This window comes from Melospiza melodia, chromosome 8 (assembly GCF_035770615.1).
Source record: "Melospiza melodia melodia isolate bMelMel2 chromosome 8, bMelMel2.pri, whole genome shotgun sequence".
Taxonomy (NCBI): Eukaryota; Metazoa; Chordata; class Aves; order Passeriformes; family Passerellidae; genus Melospiza; species Melospiza melodia.
The window spans coordinates 35,787,552-35,805,997 of NC_086201.1; the positions used below are offsets into that span (position 1 = coordinate 35,787,552).

Here is an 18,446-nt window from a genome sequence, read left to right on the forward strand (position 1 = left end):
GAGAGATCACCATTCCTGACTCCAGCATTGATCCAGCTGACGGGGTATCCAGGGGCACAGATGCACCTGGGCTACATGGCTGTACCTTTTATAGTTGCATTTCCCCCTCCCTGGAGAAAAATTCTCACTTTCTATGTAAATTAGCCAACAAGTTTTTCCTAGTTTTCCCATTTCTTGAAACGGGTCAAGGGGCTCTGGAGGCCTTCCTGCTTCTCAACACCGTCCCTGTGCTGTGCTTATCCTCCCTAGCCAGAATAAGGAAGTTTATCCCATAAAATGCTGCCCTATCTCCATGTGGCCTCTTCTCCAGCCACATCCTGCCCTTTCCCAGGGTGGGTTACTGCCAACAATCCTTGGTTGTTATCACCAGCAATCCTTGGTTGGCTGCACAGCTGTGAGGATTTGAGACGTGCACATCTTGAATCAGAGAGCCATGGGATATCCTGAGCTGGAAGGAAGCCACAAGGATCATCTAAATCCAACTCCTGGCCCTGCACAGGACACCCCAACAACCCCACCCTATGCCTGAGAGCATTGTCCAGCACTTTGGACTCTTCTAGGCTTCTATACAATTCACTATGCAAAGTGAATCCCTCTCAAAAACTTGCAGCTCTTCCGTAAATTTCTTCCCAGAGGGAAGACTCTCCCATGGAGTTGGGTGGGTGGTTGTCATGAGCTTGGTGCTTTTTGCAGAAAAATAGGTCTAGGACCTACAGACCCTTCTGTATTTGAAACTATTTTTTGGGTGAAACCATTATTTCTGGGAGCAAGATGCCCACCAGGGACACAATCCATCTGAGCAGGTTTGCTCCTGCTGGAGGCACTGGGAGGTTTGGCTTGCACTGGCACTTCCAGGGGGATGGATGGCTGCCAGCCCACAAAGGTGATGGTTTAATCTCTTCAGGAATGACAATGATACCTCTGGGCTGCTGCAGCTGCCTCTATAAATTGAGGGGTTGCCAATAATAGGGAAGATTTTGCCATGTCTTGATTAACATTATGCGCTGGCTCTGGGGGCCTGCTCAATGTCTCTCCATTTATTATTATTATTATTATTGTTATTGTTATTATTATTATCATCATCATCATAATTATCAGTATTACTATTACTATTACTATTACTATTACTATTACTATTACTATTACTATTACTATTACTATTACTATTACTATTACTATTATTTTGGGGAAAAGGCAGAGGAGAGCTTTTCCCAAACTCATGCTATAGGGCAGTCATAAATTCCACCTGGAGCACAGGAAAGACCAAATGCTGCAAATCTCTTCTCCCAAAAGAGGCCAGACCCCAGCCCAGCTGTGACACACAGGGAGCTAGAGGAAGTGTCAGGATCACACTGGATTTCAGGAAACCAGGTGGAAGTTGTTCCTTCCTTTCCACAGAGCTGCCCTCTGATATCCCTGAGGAGTGTCTCTACAGCAGAAGTGGGATTAGCTCCTTATGTCCAGATGTTCCCATATTCCCAACTCTTTCTTCTGTTTCCTGCCATACCAGCAATAACCATCAGTGTAATTACCACAGTTTTCCTCAAAAATAATAGTTACTCTTCCCTTTAGCCCTTTTAGGCTCTTGTTTTGGTTGTAACTGTCTGGATTGATGGAATTGGCAAGGATGATAACAAGAAAATGGAATCACTTTTTTTTTTTTTTTCCCTTTTATGATGACCTGGTTAGCAGTTTGATGTATTGGAGTAACTTTTGGCTGATTTGAGTGATTGATCCCCTCTGGGGAACGAAAGGTATTAAATCACTGTGTTCCCTTTTGGGAGGATATTTTCCCAGTTAAGCAAGCCTTGCTGCTTTCTGCTCTGTGGGCTTGGAAATGAAGATTAAATAATAAATTGGTCATCTCTATGACAACAGAAACACAGCCTTCATGGCGGAGACGTTGTTTCAGAAGGCTTGCCAGGTGGATCACAGATAAGAAACTTGCTTAAATTATATTTTTGGCTCCAGAAGATAAAATATTATTCTTGGTGCCTTTCCAAAATATGATCAGCCCAGCGCAGGCTATTCCACAACCGGGGCTCTGAGCCTGGGGGAGTCCAAGGGCTTTTTGCTGTGCAGCCAGATCATGTGGCTCACTTGGGTCTAGAGTGCTTAAATTTCCATTTGTATGTTTGGGACAGCTGAAAAGGTGAGCTGAGGCAAAGGGGGATGTTCAGGCCAGTTATTGTGGTGTTTGGAAGAAATAAAGTGAGAAAAGGCAACAGCAAGAGGAAGTGTGTTGGCAGAGATGTATCAGCTGGTCATCCATGGATGGGGAGGGCAGGTGGGAGGCCACTGTGTATTTTGGTAGAGAAACCTAAGCATTTTCCTATGTATTACACATTGCCTGGGACAGCACAGGTAAAAAAAAAATCATCTAATTCCACAGAGATGATTGAAGGTCAGTTATGTGAATTGTCACTCTATCCAGCAGCAAAGAAAACTTTCCTGCCAAAGTGCCACAAAAGCCTCGTAAAACCACATGGTTTGGCTTTTCTATGTTGTGCTTCATCTGGCCAGCACTGCTGCTATTTCTCACTCTCCCTGTTTTCCTCCCTCAGGTCTCACGTCAGGTGCTTTGAAACAAAAGAGAATAAAAGGAAAACTCCTAAAAGAGCAAAATGAGGAAACATCGGCATTTGCCCCTGGTGGCAATGTTCTGCCTCCTGCTCTCAGGCTTTGGCTCGGTTGGTGCTCAGCAGCAAGCAGGTAAGAACCCAGGCTGCTTCACCTGACTTTGGCCCTGTACAAGCACTCCCTGGCACTGTTTGGTGTTTGACATGCATGTCCGTGGGATGTTGTGGATGGATGTGTTCTGCTCCTCAGCTCCCACCTTGCTGAGGCTCCTTGGGACACGGGCCTTGGCCAACACTCACGATGCCTCCCCAAGCATGACGCTGGCTGGTGCTGTGCCATGGAGGATGCTCTGCAGGGCACCAGGCTGTGGGACCTGCACTCAGGGTGGTCCTGAGAGGGTCTTCTCCTGGGCAGAGCTGTTCTGCCCTCCCTGCATGTGTAAAGTGAGAAGAGCACTGCCACTGACCTGCAGAAAGGCTGTTTAGAGAGGTGGTGCTGGCGCCTTTGAGACCAGACCTGGTGTCACCAAGTGTGACAGCAGGAAAAATGCAGGAAACTCATGCCAGCACCCAGGCTGCTTAAATTGAGCTGTCCTTCCTTCCTTGAGCATTACCATGGAGCCAGCAAAAACCATGCAAGAGACACGGGCAGCTGGAAGCTGAATGAGCCTGAACTAACAGGTGGAGCTGCCAGTGTCTCTGTCTGGCTCAGGGCTGGTGTCCAAACCCATGGGTGAGAGTGTAGGAGGGCAGGAGCACCTCAGCTCCCTCTCTCTGGGCAGGGCAGGTGGCATGCTGTCCCCCAGCACCTGCGGGGCTCTGGTGGCTGCGTGGTTGTTCTCCAGCGCTTCTCATTTTGCTGCGGGCGATAAGGGGAAGCTGAGCTTCACTTTCACCGTGCCAAGGAGGCTGTTGGTTGTTTGGGTGAGGAGGAGGAGGAGGAGGATGAGGAGGAGGCATGCTTGTGCTGACCGATAGAAAATCCTAAACCCCCATCTGTTTTTTTAAAGCTGTCAAAACCATTGCCGCGGCTGATATAATATTTCTAGTGGATTCCTCCTGGAGCGTTGGGAAGGAACACTTCCAACTCGTTCGAGAGTTTCTGTATGATGTTGTAAAGGCTTTAGATGTGGGAGGAAATGATTTTCGCTTTGCCCTGGTCCAGTTCAGCGGAAACCCCCGCACAGAGTTCCAGTTAAATACCTTCCCCTCCACCCAGGACGTCCTGTCCCATATTGCCAACATGACTTACGTGGGGGGAGGCGCCGAGCCCGGAAAAGGATTAGAGTACCTAATCGAGAAGCACCTCACTAAAGCTGCGGGAAGCAGAGCCAGTGAAGGCGTGCCCCAGGTTATTGTAGTGCTGACAGACGGACAGCCCCGGGATGATGTGGCTCTGCCCTCATCTCTCCTTAACTCGGCCCGTGTAAACCTGTTTGCGGTCGGCGTTGAGGAGCCGGTGGAAAGGCATTTGCGGGAAGTAGCGAGCGGACCCCTCGATGCGCACCGCTTCAACCTGGAGAATTTTACCGCTCTCCACGGCATAGTTGGGGACTTAGTGGCGAGTGTCCGCTCCTCCATGACTCCAGAAAAGGCTGGGGCCAAAGGACTGGTTAAAGACATCACAGGTAATGCCTGGCTGGCTGGTGGTATCTGCTGGCGCTGCGCTGTTTGGCATTGCCACTCTGGAGGGGCAAGACTGAGATGGACGTTCAGAGGTGTAAAAATAAAGGTTTGAAGCGTGTGGCCCCGTGTTTGCAGCTGCTGAGGTGCTGTTTGCAGACTGAGCCAGGGCTGCCAGGAGCCAGGGCAGGAATCCTTGAATGGGCAGTGGCACCTTGTGGCCATCCTCTGGCACATATGGCATGGAAGTTCAAGGGTAGGGAGCTCTGCAGAGTTAGCAAATTGCCATGTCCTGTTTACTTCTAAAGTGGGGAAACAGAGGGTGAGCACACCAGACCTGGTGGTGACCCTGACTGAAAATCCTCTGGAGACTGAGAAGGTTGCTGCTGGTTGTGGGGACAGCATGATGGATGTCCCCTTAGAACCAGGTAGGGGGACAGGGAGATGTGCAGTGTGCCATTCCAGAAAGTCACACTCTTGGCCAGTGTGCCATTCTAGAAAGTCACATTCTTGGTGAAGACAGCAAAAGAAGCTGGGTGGGGAATTTCTCTGCTGAAAGCCCACCTCTGAGCTGTCCCTTAACCTCTCTCCTCATGCACCTGGAGAAGGTGTGTTGTTGAAAAGTCTTCTCTACAAGCCCATGGCTTCCACCTGCTGGAGCACTGGACCCTTCCCATAACTGAAACCTCCCTGCAAACCACGTTGGCTTCAATGGATCTGCACTGACTGCAACACAGGGCCCAATTTCCCTGAAAAAAAAACACCCCAAACCAACCTTCCTCTGTCCCTCCTCTGTTTATGAAATTCCAGCATGGCAAGAGCCTTCTGAGCAGCTTTGTTGTTTTTCAAAACAGAAGTCCTGGGGATCAAACCTTTCTTTTTATTCCTGAGGCTCCATCTGAAGGTCGAGAGCTTGTGGGGCGACGTAAGGCCACAGCAGTGTGATGAGGCAGTGTGACATTAATCCCCCTGTGTTGTCTTGCCTGATTAACCCTCACGCCAGTGCCACTGGGTGCTCTCCATCACTGCATGGCACCGAGCAACACCAAGAGGCCGTGCTCATGTGTGTTTTTTGTCGTGCAAAGCGCTTGACAGGGCAAATATCCAGGTCACAGGAAAGCCACAGGGGAGTAGCTGCCCCACAAACGCAACAAAAGGCTCTCCAATGCTAAGGAGATGACACCAATATGGGTGGAAAATCAACGTTACACCCAACCTGCTGGCAGCACTCTGGTCGCTGTTGGGCATCTTAGTTGTGAAGGAACCCAGTGAAATTCCCTGTTGAAATCAATTGGGAAATTGGTCTCTGGAAGCTGGCTGTCCTCCTCTGGGCCATGCCAGCAGGTAACCCCATTGAATGGAAACATCTGGAACCACAGACATTCCCTTAAAAGCTTTAAAGCCAAATCCCTGCTTTGTGTATTTTGTGCATTTACAAGTTTGTTTCTGATTAAAGGTATTTTTTGCAAGCATTTTCTTCCCATCCTATAACACAAATTTAAGTTAATCCTACTGTTGTAGTGTTGTCCCTGTGTGACTTGCATGGGTGATATACAGAGTATTGTCAAACATGGGAAAAGATGTTACAGGTCCTAAACCTTGGATGATAACAATGTGCAAAACATGGTACAAATATCTGCATAAGAGTTTAAAAAATCATTTATTCATCTGATTACTACATGTGGCATTAAAATGTCTAAAACTGCCATTGATGCTATGTAAGAAAAGAGCCCAAATATGAAATGGAAGTGTAAAAAAGCCCCAGTCCTGTAGTGGTTCTAGTAAAGAGAACCAGAACTGCTGGTCTGTGGCAGTCCCTGGAGCTGACTCATGTAAGTACAACAGTCAGCCCCGAGTTTGCCCTGAAGTATTTGTTAAATCTGACCTGTCTGTCTCATCTGACCCTCCTCGCTTAGTTGTGTAACCAGCATGCTTTTTATTTGTTCTCCACACCAGCTTGTTCCATAAATGTGCACTGAAGTACAAGGGTTTTTTTACAGTGATGACAAATTATCCAACGCATCTGTTTCATATCTATTTTCTCTTCCGTGGGAGCAACCCATTAGTGCCTGGAATCTTGTTCCTCCAAAAAAGATATCCAGGATTATCTAAAGCATCCCTGGGTAAAACCACTGTGAGGTTTCCCTTTCATTTTTACGATGAAATGGAATGTGTACATCCCAACTGATAATGGCTCAGTAAAACCAAGCCTAAGCAGCCCTAAATTTTGCCTCCATGGAAAAATAAATCCTGGAGCTCCTTGAAATTCTGTACCCTGGTGATTTCCTCTGAGCCAACACTGGCCATTGAGTTGGTCCAGGGGAGTGATGGTGACTTGGACAGCTTCTCCTTTGTCACTGGAATTGCAGCATTATCTTAATCTCCTGGTTTATGAAAACATGTACTAGAAACACAACTAAATTGGCAATAAATAAATATTTTACTGGCAGTGCTGGTTAATAGCAAAGATCTCAAGTTTATTCCTAGCCTTGCTAAACCACACGTCAGCTTTGCTGTTGGTTTCACCTTTGGCTTTCCAAAGTTGAGAGCTGACAGAGAGATTTCCAAATGTTCCTTGTCAGCCATTTGCAAATAGTCTGAAATTTGAGTTCTTAATGTGAGTGGAGAGTACCAGCATGGAAACATCTGAGCATGCTTTGGGGTTTTTCCCCCCACTCCTCTTTTTTGCATGCATAGAGCTCTTGGTGATGTTGATGGTAACATTAGTTGAGCAAAAGGAGTAAGAGCAGACACCAGGGCATTTTGGGTCTCAAAAATACTGCCACTCAAAACCAGGTTCAAACCATGTGCAAGCTTTGTTTGATGTGTGTATATCTCAGCAAATGTTGTGATCATCTGGGTAGGGTCAAACAACTGGAGTTGGATAATTTTGTCATGACTGATGTCATCACCCTATTTTAACCTGATTCTGCATTCCTTGATTGAATACCCAGATTCCATATGAAAAGTACAGACCAGACCCCTCTGGCAATGATCAACCCGTCTTTGTGCAAAATGTTTAAAGTGACGCAATTTTTGCGTGGCCTGGGTTGAGAACTGTGTGGGTCAGCCTGCTAGAGACATAACTTCAGGTGGATGCTGGCGACTGGTAAAAGAGTTACAGTCAAGGAAAAGTAATGATAACCTTTTCAATTGTTTCTAACAAATGTGTTTTAAATAATATTTATTCATGGTGGGAGAAGCCCATAGATTCAGCTTCTGTGTTTAACCAGCAAAAGAGCAGAATCGTGACAGAGAAGCTGAAACTTTCCCTGCATCCAGTAAATGCTGGCTTTTTTCCTCCCAAAAAATAAAAGGCAGCAATGATGAAAACCTCCTCACCCTCTACCTTCACTGTGAATTGCCACCAAATTCCACCTTTTTCTTTTGGCTCTGTCTAAATATTTGGACAGTACAGGCCACTGATGGAATGTACCTAGATTTCCAAAAACTGTATTTTGCCGAGGTTTCTCCTTGCATGCCAGTAACGCTGACCCCATGTTACTACAGCCACTGGCTCGTGTTGTGTCCACTCAAGCCCTCCCTTGATGGGCTGTGGATGCTGCTGGGAAGGGCTTGAGAGCTCATATTCAATCAGAATGCAGAACTAAGAGGCAAAAGTCATCTCCTCAGTGATCATGTTGTTTTGTTTTCTCATTTTCGTGTTTCTCACTGGTTTTCCAAGAAACATGTCAGAACACTGTTACAACTGCATGTAATCACCCATTTTAATGCTTTCACCTTTTGCATTTCTTTTTTTTAAAGCTCAAGAGTCCGCTGACCTAATTTTCCTTATTGACGGATCAAACAACATCGGAGGTGTCAATTTTCCAGCCATACGCGATTTCCTTGTAAATTTGATTGAGACCCTCAGAGTTGGAGCTCAGCAGATACACATTGGGGTGGTGCAGTATAGTGATCAACCCAGAACCGAGTTCTCTTTGAGCAGCTACTCCACAAAGGCGGATGTCCTGGATGCCGTGAAGGCACTCGGATTCCGCGGGGGCGAGGAGGCGAACACCGGTGCGGCACTGGAGTTCGTGGTGGAGAACCTCTTCACCCAGGCGGGAGGCAGCAGGATAGAGGAAGCGGTGCCTCAGATTTTAGTGCTGATAAGTGGTGGAGAGTCTAGTGATGATATCCGAGAGGGCTTGTTAGCGGTGAAGCAAGCTGGTATATTTTCGTTTAGCATTGGGGTCCTGAATGCTGACAGTGCAGAGCTGCAGCAGATTGCTACTGATGGAAGCTTCGCCTATACTGCCCTGGATATCCGTAACCTTGATGCTCTTCAAGAATTATTACTGCCCAACATTGTTGGAGTGGCCCAAAGACTCATTTTGTTAGCGGCCCCAACCATTGTGACTGAAGGTATGTATGCCTTTCTAGACCCTTGCATTTCGGTGAATCCATGAATGATTAAGCTTTTGCACAATTTACAAGCATATTTAAAGCTTTAATTATTCTTTTTTTTTTTTTTTTTCAATTAATCTCTCTGGTCTGGTTATGGAGAAGCAGTGTTTCTATGCAGAAACTCACTAACCCACTGAGTTATCTCTCAAAAACCATGAGATCTTGTTGCAATAACTGGCATGATATATGGGGTGTTTTAAAAGACAGGAGCAGAGTATAAATAAAAGGGGTATAATAAAAAAACTCACATAATCCTTATTGAGGTATCTAAGCACCCTGGGAGTAAACACTGCAGCACTGCCAGTTGTAAAAATATTTATGCCATGTAAGCTTACATTACATGTCAGTTGGAAGTGTCATGACCATAAAATGTGGCTAAGGAAGGCATCAGGAATGCTAAATGGATCCCTATGTACCAGAGTTGAAATTATATCCTTGCTAAAACAGTAAAATTCTACAACTCACTGAAGCTCTGGGCTGCCCTTGGTAAAAGGGTGGCATTCCTGTTTGTTGAACTTAAAAACTGAACAGCCCTTCGTTCTTCTGAGTGAAATCCCTACTTTTGATCCCTCATCTAAGTTTACTGTTTCCATGAGGCTGTGGGAATTAAAAATGCAGGTGTTAATATTCCACTTAGGTTACTTTGTCACCCATAAGTCCCATTGGCATTATTTCAGGACTAGCATCAGCTCAAGTGTGGTAGAATAATGAATATCTGGATTTATGGTGCTAATAGGTGACTTATGAAAGACACAACATGCCATATTGCAGAGGCCCCTGGAAGGGGCCAGCCTGGAGCTGCTGCACTTAATTAACAGGATGCTTAACGCAAGCAGCACTTGTGGGATCCCCTTGTCAGTCTGGAGTTCTGTACACACTGTTCCTCATAGTGTATGTTGACATATAAAACTGCATTCCAGATGTCTTTGCTGATCCATGCCTAAACATGGTTGCTGTCCTGTGGCTCAAATCAAAGGGAGGAATTTGCCTTAAAGATCATTTTATGACCTTGCCTTGATTATTCCAGGAAAGAACATGAAGAACTTGTAGCACCCTACAAGAGCCATATTTAGCCAAATAATATGAAGTCAACATGTGTAGCTAAAATGTGAATACTGGGATCCATGCAACTCAGTGGAAAACCTCTCTTTCCTCTTGTCTGATTTTTAACAGTTTGAATGGTAAAATTAAAAAATTTTGGTACCTTTTTTTTTTTCATCTCCACTTGTATATTTCTCACTTAAAGTTCCAGCTCATTTGTGGAAGGTGCTAGGTCAGCCTGCACAGTTACATACAGATGGATGTTAAATGGGGAAGTAGATTATTTCCAAAGGATCTTTAGGGAATTTCCTTCCCCTGACACCCATGGAAATAAATTTTGACTGGTTTGCTTGATTGACATCGACAACTTGGAAGGCTGCAGGGCAAAGCAGTTTGGGAGACACTGCAGCCCAAAAGGGATGCCAAACCCTCTGAGGTGCCAAGTGCTCCTATGAAATGCTGAAGTCATCTCGCTTCACTTTAGCTTGCCAGCTGTTCATCCTGGGCTGAAGGGGTGTTCCAAAGTGGCTTTCTGCTCCTTCACCCCCTGGGGAACCTGGATGATGGAGTTAGATGAGGAGCTTCACCAGACAGCTGACATGGCAACGAGGATGGAACTATGCAGGGCTGGGTTCAGCGCTGACACCCTCCAACTTTCCCAGCTTTGAGAGTCAAAGATACAGTGCTTTGATCCCAAATCCTTTGAAATTCTTGGGAGGCTTGCCATCAGCTTTACAGGGCTTTGGATTAAACCCTATGAGATGTGCGCAGCCCTGCTCAAAGGCTTTTGCATTAATTGTGTCCATGCAAACCATAACCGTGGGTTGTTTCTTCCTGTGTGTTTTGGGTTTGATTCTTGCATTCCTCTGAGGGAAAAGTACTGCAGGATTTGAGAGCTGCAACAGGAATGAGAAGCTGAGAGAACTCTTCCTTCCCAGCCTCCCTCATCTTTCCAAAGCCCCTTTGATGTTTCCCCCAAAAGTCAAAAGTTTTCAGGCTCTCCACTTTTGTGTTTCTAGCTGCTGGGATGTGCTTTGGACATTTCTCCTGGGTCACACAAAGCAGAGATTTCAGCCCTTGCTATCCATTTGGAAAGTTTCCTGTTTTCAGCCCTCTCCTCCTTGGAGTAACCGAGGAGGAAAAAAATCTGGCTGGAGGGATTAATTCTGGAAATCATGGCTCTGTGAAAGGGATAATTTACACAAACCCTCGTTGCTTTGTGTGTAGCTCTGTTCTGACAGCCTGGGCAGCCAGTTGCAGACCACTGTCAGCTGACTTGAGGTTGTGGCTTGAGGAGGGCACCACCACGTTTGCTTTGTGCATGTCCTCATCATTTTATGCCTGACAGCACCATGGCAGGCAATTTTAAACTTCCATTTTTTACGATTGGTCCTTAATTATACTATTTCTAGCATGACTCCATGAGAGGGGTATTTGCAAAGGTGCTGCAAGGCTGGCAGATCTTTCAGGATCTGGGGGCAGAGGGGCAACTGAGTCACAAATGTCAGCCCCAGCTCCAAGTCACCCCTTGGGGCAGCCCAGTCTCATGGCACTCACCCCTAGTGAGAAACCTGACAGCACCCAGCCTTTGGGAGCACAGCTATCCATGGCCAGCTGGTGGCTGGCCAAGGAGGACTGCAGCCAAAGTTTTGTTCTTTGTTGAAATCCAAAGTAAACAGACTCCATGCAGAGGAGCCCTGATGGGCTGGGGGCTGCTTTGCTCCATCCAGGCAGGGCAAGGCAATGTTTGCTACCACTTGCCCTGGGGGTGTGCGATCCCCGTGGGAGCAGGCAGTAAGCCTGGGAGGTGATGAACCTGCCTCCTTGGATCCTGAACCCATCTCAGGAGCCCTTAGATGGGTGGGTGATCTAAGGATACCCCAAATCCAACATAACACCATGATTCATGGTGCTCCAGCATGACTTGGAAGCAGCACAAAGTTTCCTTTCTCACGTCAATAGCATGAAATCAGGGAGGTGATGATGTGAGAGGATTTGTCTAAAAGATGGTATCAAGGTTAGGCATCATGATAATCATGTATAATGCTGTTATCACAATCATTTTGGTCTTGTTAATATCTACCTTTTAAGAAAATATATTTGCTGTATTAAATATCATGATGCTTTGGTTCCAATGCCACAAAACAGGGTTTTTTTCCTCCCTGACTATATCTTTCTTCAAACTTAGCAAGGGCACTGGAAAGCTAGTTGTGCCTTTTCTGTGTCCTGTGCCATCATCAATAATAAAGTTTTGGAAGTTACAAGCCAGGAAACCTGTTTGTTAAAGACATGGCCACCAGAACATAATCCAGCTCATCCATGACTGGGCCAGCCGTGCCAAGAGAAACCATAACTTATTTTTGTTAGAAAAGGAATAAGATTTAGGATATAAAGACCCAAAATCCAGGTATGTTGAGCAGGTGGAGACTACTTGTGTCATTGTTCTCAGGAACCTAATCCTTCTCACACCAAACCACCACCATTAAGGTGGTTCCTCTGCAGATGGAAGGAGCATAACCTGCTTATTTTATCTCATGTGCCCTCTGAGTGCCAAGATTTCTCCTTCCTGCTTTCCATTTATGCTTTGACATGTACATATATTTTAATATTCAAGTGTGTAAAAAAATCACAGTTTTCGCAACTCTCCAAATCTTTGGTGTTTTAGAAAGGGGAAACAGTCAGATTTACTATTAGTCCTCTGCTGGAGTCTAAAAAAGTAATCTAGGCCTTTTTAAAGGCGTTGAGAGTAAACTCCACGTAAACAAGACGTCTTGATCATTGCTGAGCTGTTGGCACAGAACTGATGCAGAGTGTTTTGAAGGCTAACATGATGTTCATGTGTTACTTGCAGTTATTGAAGTGAACAAGAAGGATATAGTCTTCCTGATAGATGGCTCAACTGCTTTGGGGGCCGCCCCCTTTAACGCAATCCGTGATTTCGTTGCCAAAATTGTCCAAAGGCTGGAGGTTGGACCCGACCTGATCCAAGTGGCCGTGGCACAGTACGCAGACACTGTGAAGCCAGAGTTTTATTTTAACACCCACCAGACCAGGAAGGATGTGATGGCCAATGTGAGGAAGATGAAGCTCATGGGTGGCACGACACTCAATACTGGCTCGGCACTGGACTTTGTGAGGACCAACTTCTTCACCAGTGCTGCCGGGTGCCGGGTGGAGGAAGGGGTGCTCCCCATGCTGGTGCTCATCACTGGGGGTAAGTCCAGGGATGCTGTTGACCAAGCTGCAGCAGAGCTGAAGAGGAACAGGATAGTGACCCTTGCCGTTGGGTCGAGAAACGCTGACCTGGCAGAGCTTCAAGAAATTGCTCATGAACAAGATTTTGTGTTCAACCCGAACGACTTCCGCCTCCAGTTCATGCAAGCCATTCTTCCTGAAGTGCTGTCACCTATCCGGACACTCTCTGGAGGACTGCTCGTCCCAGAGCCACCCTCAGGTAATTAAAGGCCTTTTTCTAATTAAGGAGCTGTGGTTTATAAGTTTGCCGATTCTTATTCTGTGACATGTACAGATAATGGGGAAAACCATACCAAATGCATGTTCCAGCATGGGTAAATGTGAGTGCATGAACAGGTCAGTGAACTCGGTAGCATGGTTGTTGTTACAGATTTATGGTTCCTTCCTAGAGATTTTTGTCCTGTTCTCATTTTGTCACCAACATTTAAAGGCCTGGATGATGTGGAAGATGTGCTTTAGTAGTTAGGTACCCAAATTGTTCAGTGGAGGGTTTTGCTCCTCTTAGGGTTTGTGTAGCCTATGAATGGGACACCTGTGAGCGTTAAAGTCTCTTCCTCAGTTTGGGAATTATCCATAGTGGGTGTTTGCTCAGGAAAGTAGAGGTTTCTTTGGAGTGTAAAGAACAGAAGCCAGTTTGTTTGTGGAGATGTTCAGAGCTAACGTTGGACGGAAACTCACCCTTTAAGAACATATTTCATTTTCTTATTATTTACTCAGCTCAAGCCCCAAGAGGCATGCAAAGATGTTTCAGAGTTGATTTTCATTTAATCTGCTTGGAAGATGATCCAAAGCTCCACAAAGTCAGTGGACTCTTTTTAGTTGTCCTTGCTATTGACATCAGTAGACTTTGGAAGAAGCCAACTGATAGGGTCATGGCTTTTGAGGAAGTTCCCCCTGCATTTCAAGAGTTGTTTTAGGTGCACAAAGATTTTATATCAAATTTATCAGGATTTCTTCACAATACAGATGCTTGAGGTGAAATCCATGTTGCACTAGACCATATTTGAGCCTTGTATTTTTGTCTCATGGCATGTGAGCATTAGAAAACCAGGATTTCTTCCAGCCCCCAGTAAGATCAATAGTGAGGTTCCCACTGGCTTAAGTAGCTGTTGAATTGTGTCCATCTTTTTTCTAGTTTCTCACGTAATTTAAAATTATAAACCGCAGTGGAAAAGAAACAGAATGTTTGGAAAGAATCCTGAAAGAATTAAAGCATGTGTCTGATTTACATGAAAAGAAGACATTTTGAAATCAGTTTGCCAATACTTGTCCTTAATGAAGATGAATATCACAGGACCTATAATTTGTTTCAGCTTTGTTTCAGATTGTGTCTCCAGCTAATAGAGTTTTGCATGGCTATACACCAATGCTGATGTGCTTATTTTTCAATGTAAATTAAAAATGTTCCTGTGTCTTCTTGTTCTTCGAAGGTCATTCATGCAGCTTCTCTATTTTTCCAGTACTTTTTTTGTGCTTACAGCTATTCACACACACAATAAGCAAGGGATCGTATCCTGCCCCTACAAATTATTATTGGTAGCAACAAAACTGATTTTGACACTGGCCAGTTTTAACTGGCTATTGTCTCATCATGGGCCTCGAATGGCACTTTTCTGGGAAAAATTTAAAATACAGAAAGCCAAGACAATCTGTAAAATCTGAGAGCAATCCCTGTATTCCGAAGAGCCCTTTATTTCCTTTTTGTTCTGAATAGCTCAGTATTTATATATTTTATATACAGGACAGCAAGCTTACAGGGACAAGGCAAGCTAGAGGGTGGATGAATCTAGCCAGAAATGCTTTAAACATAAATATAATGGGCAGAATTAGCAATGGGCATAAATAAATTCTTGAATAATTCATTTGGAGGAAGGCATCTGGGGGGATGTCTTGGATGACATCAGTTCTCCAAGATTTTATTTAAAAGCTTGGCATTCTGGTCTGTAATCTGGACATGTTTAGAGCAAAAAAAGAGCGCAGGGTGATGACCCTGTGGTGTCTTTGGGGTGTAGACCTACATCCTGGAGCTCAGATGCCTGGAGATAGCTCAGGAAGGATTTAACCTTAAAAATGGAACTAAGAGCTGCCAAAAGTGGGAAATTTCTCCCCCTTCAACCTCCGCAAAACAGATGTCTGTAACAATAGACAGTAAAGTGCAGCGCTCAAGAAGGCAGGTATCCTCAGGTAGCTGTTGAGCCTGACATTTAAAAGGGTTGCTGATCCTTCCCTGCTCAATTCAGTCATTGCCAGCAAGGCCCTTGTTACTTCTGTGCTGATCACACCTTTGCTCCTCTCTCTCTCTCCACCCTAACACGGTCCACATGCGTGTACGGCGTACGCTGCATGCACACATGATAAAAATGCAATTTTCCATTTTTCGTTTTGTGCCATGTCTCACGTTGTTTTCTGTGCTCTACCGCAGTTCAAGTAACCAAAAGGGATATCATCTTTCTTTTGGACGGATCACTCAACGTCGGAAATGCCAACTTCCCCTTTGTGCGGGACTTTGTGGCCGCCCTAGTTAACTACCTTGATGTCGGCAGCGACAAAACGCGAGTGGGCTTAGTGCAATTTAGCGACACCCCCCAAACCGAGTTCTCCCTGTACTCCTACCAGACCAAAGCTGACATAATCCAGCGCCTGGGGCAGCTGAGGCCCAGGGGGGGCTCGGTGCTCAACACCGGCTCCGCGCTGAACTTTGTGCTCTCGAGTCACTTCACGGAGGCCGGTGGGAGCAGGATAAATGAACAAGTGCCCCAGGTGCTGGTCCTGGTGGCGGCAGGGAGCTCTGCCGATCCCTTCCTCCAAGTTTCCAATGAATTAGCTCGGGCCGGAGTGCTGACCTTTGCTGTGGGCGTTAGGAATGCGGATAAGGCAGAACTTGAGCAGATTGCCTTTAATCCAAGAATGGTGTATTTTGTGGATGATTTCAGTGCCCTGGCAGCTTTACCCCAGGAGTTAAATAAGCCCATAACAACATATGTTAGTGGAGGTGTGGAAGAGGTTCCACTCGCCCCAACAGGTAATGCCTACCTTCCTGCATGCTGACTGCATGAAGTTGATCTTGTTTAAGTGAATTTCTTGTTTCCACAGTACACATGTCCAAGACCTGAGTCATCAAAGTGGTTATGGCTGTGCTTAACTTGATGATCTTTAAGGTCCCTTCCAAACCAAACCATTCTGTGATTCTATGAATACATGGCTTGACACTGGCAGCACTTAATTTTGTTCAAGTCATTGCTACCACACCTTAAAAGCACAGTTTTAAGTCTTTTGGTAGGTCAGGACCAAAGGAGGACCTGAGTGAGTCTCTGCCCACCAGTCACTGGCTCTGGTGTTCCCTTGCTGTTCCCGTAAGAGGGCCACAACCTGTAAATGCATCATGTGCACTAAATCAGGCAATGGGAGCGTGAGATTTTGACCACAAGAAGTGGCGTGGAAAGGTTAAAATCATGCCAAAGAGCAAACAGGAGCAGAGGTCTAGCCAGGAACAGGTGGACAAATCCATCCCCACTTGGTCAAAGTGATGTTATCAGGCTGTCACAGAGGCTGGATTTGATTCCAGAAATTCAAAGCTATCCTCCAATATTGAACCCAAAGGCTTTTGGCGAGTTTAACCCTTTTTAAGCAGGTCTTTTCTCACAAATTCCATTATTATGGCTATGTGCCCAGGAAGACCTAGGAACAACTGGGATGGGTTAGTATGGAAAGGAGACCATTAAGATTAATGTGAAAGTACAAGAGACTTGGGTTTGCCTTTGGTATTCAATGAGATCTAAAGGGCATCAAACTGAAACAGGTGAAAGGCTTTTATGGATTTAGATGCTCCTTGTGATGCAAATGGGAGAAGATCCAGAAAATGCTTTGTGTCTATGTGCATGAACTGTCTATTTGTTGTCTACTGAGCCTTTCAATAGGAAAAAAACCCCAACCGATCCTCCACTGCTGCTTTACTTCATGTCTGTATTGTCAACATATTGCTAGAGCTTAAACATCACTGAACCAGCCAATTCATGATGTGATACAATATATGATATTTCTGTCTGGTGCCTGAATTTATTGAGTCTTAGGATAGACATATGCTTGCTTTCCCTTCTTCCTCAGATGCTGTATAGTTCTGCAGACTTTGAATACTTTGGTAAATAAGAATACTGAAAGAATGAAACCCAGCTAACTTGCAGACAATTTTCTAGGATGGCATACGAGAAGAAAAACCCTTTCATTTCTTTTTTTCCCTCCCCTCCCCTTTTCATTTGTGAATTTATTCTAGAAAGCAAGAAGGATGTTTTATTCCTGATTGATGGCTCAGCCAACCTCTTGGGCATCTTCCCTGCCGTCCGGGACTTTGTACACAAAGTAATTTCTGACCTGAACGTGGGTCCTGACGCCACGCGAGTCGCCGTCGCGCAGTTCAGCGACACCATCCAAATTGAATTTGACTTTGACGACTACTCATCCAAACAAGATATGCTTACCAAAGTGAAAAGGATGAAGATTAAAACTGGGAAGCAGCTGAACATCGGAGCTGCACTCGATGAGGCTGTAAGGAGGCTGTTTGTGAGGGAAGGTGGAAGCAGGATCGAAGAAGGGGTTCCTCAGTTTTTGGTCCTCCTCGTTGCTGGGAGATCGACCGACAATGTGGAGGAGCCATCAGATGTTCTGAAGCATGCTGGAGTGGTAACCTTTGGTATCAGAGCCAAAAATGCTGACCCTGTAGAGCTGGAAAGGATTGTTTACGCCCCACAATTCCTTCTGAACGTCGAATCCCTCCAGCGGATTTCAGAGCTTCAGCCAAGCATAGTCAACCTGCTGAGAACAGTCCAGCTTCAGCCAGCAGGTACAGGGAGCCTCGGGGTTTCCAAGAGGCTGAAAGACATGGCTTACATGCCCTGCTCAATTGGTAACTGGAGCATCTGGGTCTGGTGGTGTTTAAAATGATTGTGTAGAAACTGCTGTTGTACTTGGAGTTTCCTCTGCTCGCGCTCTGATCCGGCAAAGCATTAAGTGCCAAACCAAATGTTGATGATAAGTGGGGAAAATGCTTTTGTTCAGCTGCAAGAGCTGTAGCTGATGCTGTTTCCAGTGTGTAGAACACAGGACAGACATGAAATAACAGGACATTGTTGCCCCAGAGATGTTGCATCAATTGATGTGCAATGCTGGGCAAGAGATAAAAGAAGCAAATACTGGCTTGTCTCAATTTCTCTTTCCATCTTCCCTCTTCTGGAGGAGTGGATTCCAGCACACTGGATTCACTCTTGCTCTGCTATCTCTTCCAGGATATGATGGCAGTTTCTACATTTTCTACATACACACCAATAAATCAGATGCTCTTGACTCAGTTACCATTCAAACTCAGTAGATGAGATGGATTCATTGAAGAATAATTTTTAAAAGGTCTTCAAAAGAATTACATGGCCACAACAACAAATTCACACTGCAGTACTGGAAATCATGCATGTCCAGCTGTGTGATTTCCTGAGGCAACCCTAACTGAAGCATTAGCTCGTCTCCCAACAGGAGATGGAAACAAGGAAA

At 45.4% G+C, this 18,446-nt stretch overlaps 1 protein-coding gene across 2 annotated transcripts in view; it reads left to right on the forward strand.

The window, feature by feature from the left end:
* The window catches only part of COL6A3 (collagen type VI alpha 3 chain), a 57,394-nt gene that overhangs the window by 6,074 nt on the left and 32,874 nt on the right, over positions 1–18,446 (forward strand). For both annotated transcript variants that reach the window (XM_063162692.1, XM_063162693.1), the window contains exons 2-7: positions 2,565–2,712; positions 3,590–4,207; positions 7,968–8,570; positions 12,505–13,107; positions 15,331–15,930; positions 17,179–17,745. In XM_063162692.1, coding sequence (XP_063018762.1) covers positions 2,625–2,712; positions 3,590–4,207; positions 7,968–8,570; positions 12,505–13,107; positions 15,331–15,930; positions 17,179–17,745 — 3,079 coding nt within the window. In that variant the 5' untranslated portion in view covers positions 2,565–2,624. The remainder of the gene's footprint in view (positions 1–2,564; positions 2,713–3,589; positions 4,208–7,967; positions 8,571–12,504; positions 13,108–15,330; positions 15,931–17,178; positions 17,746–18,446) is intronic.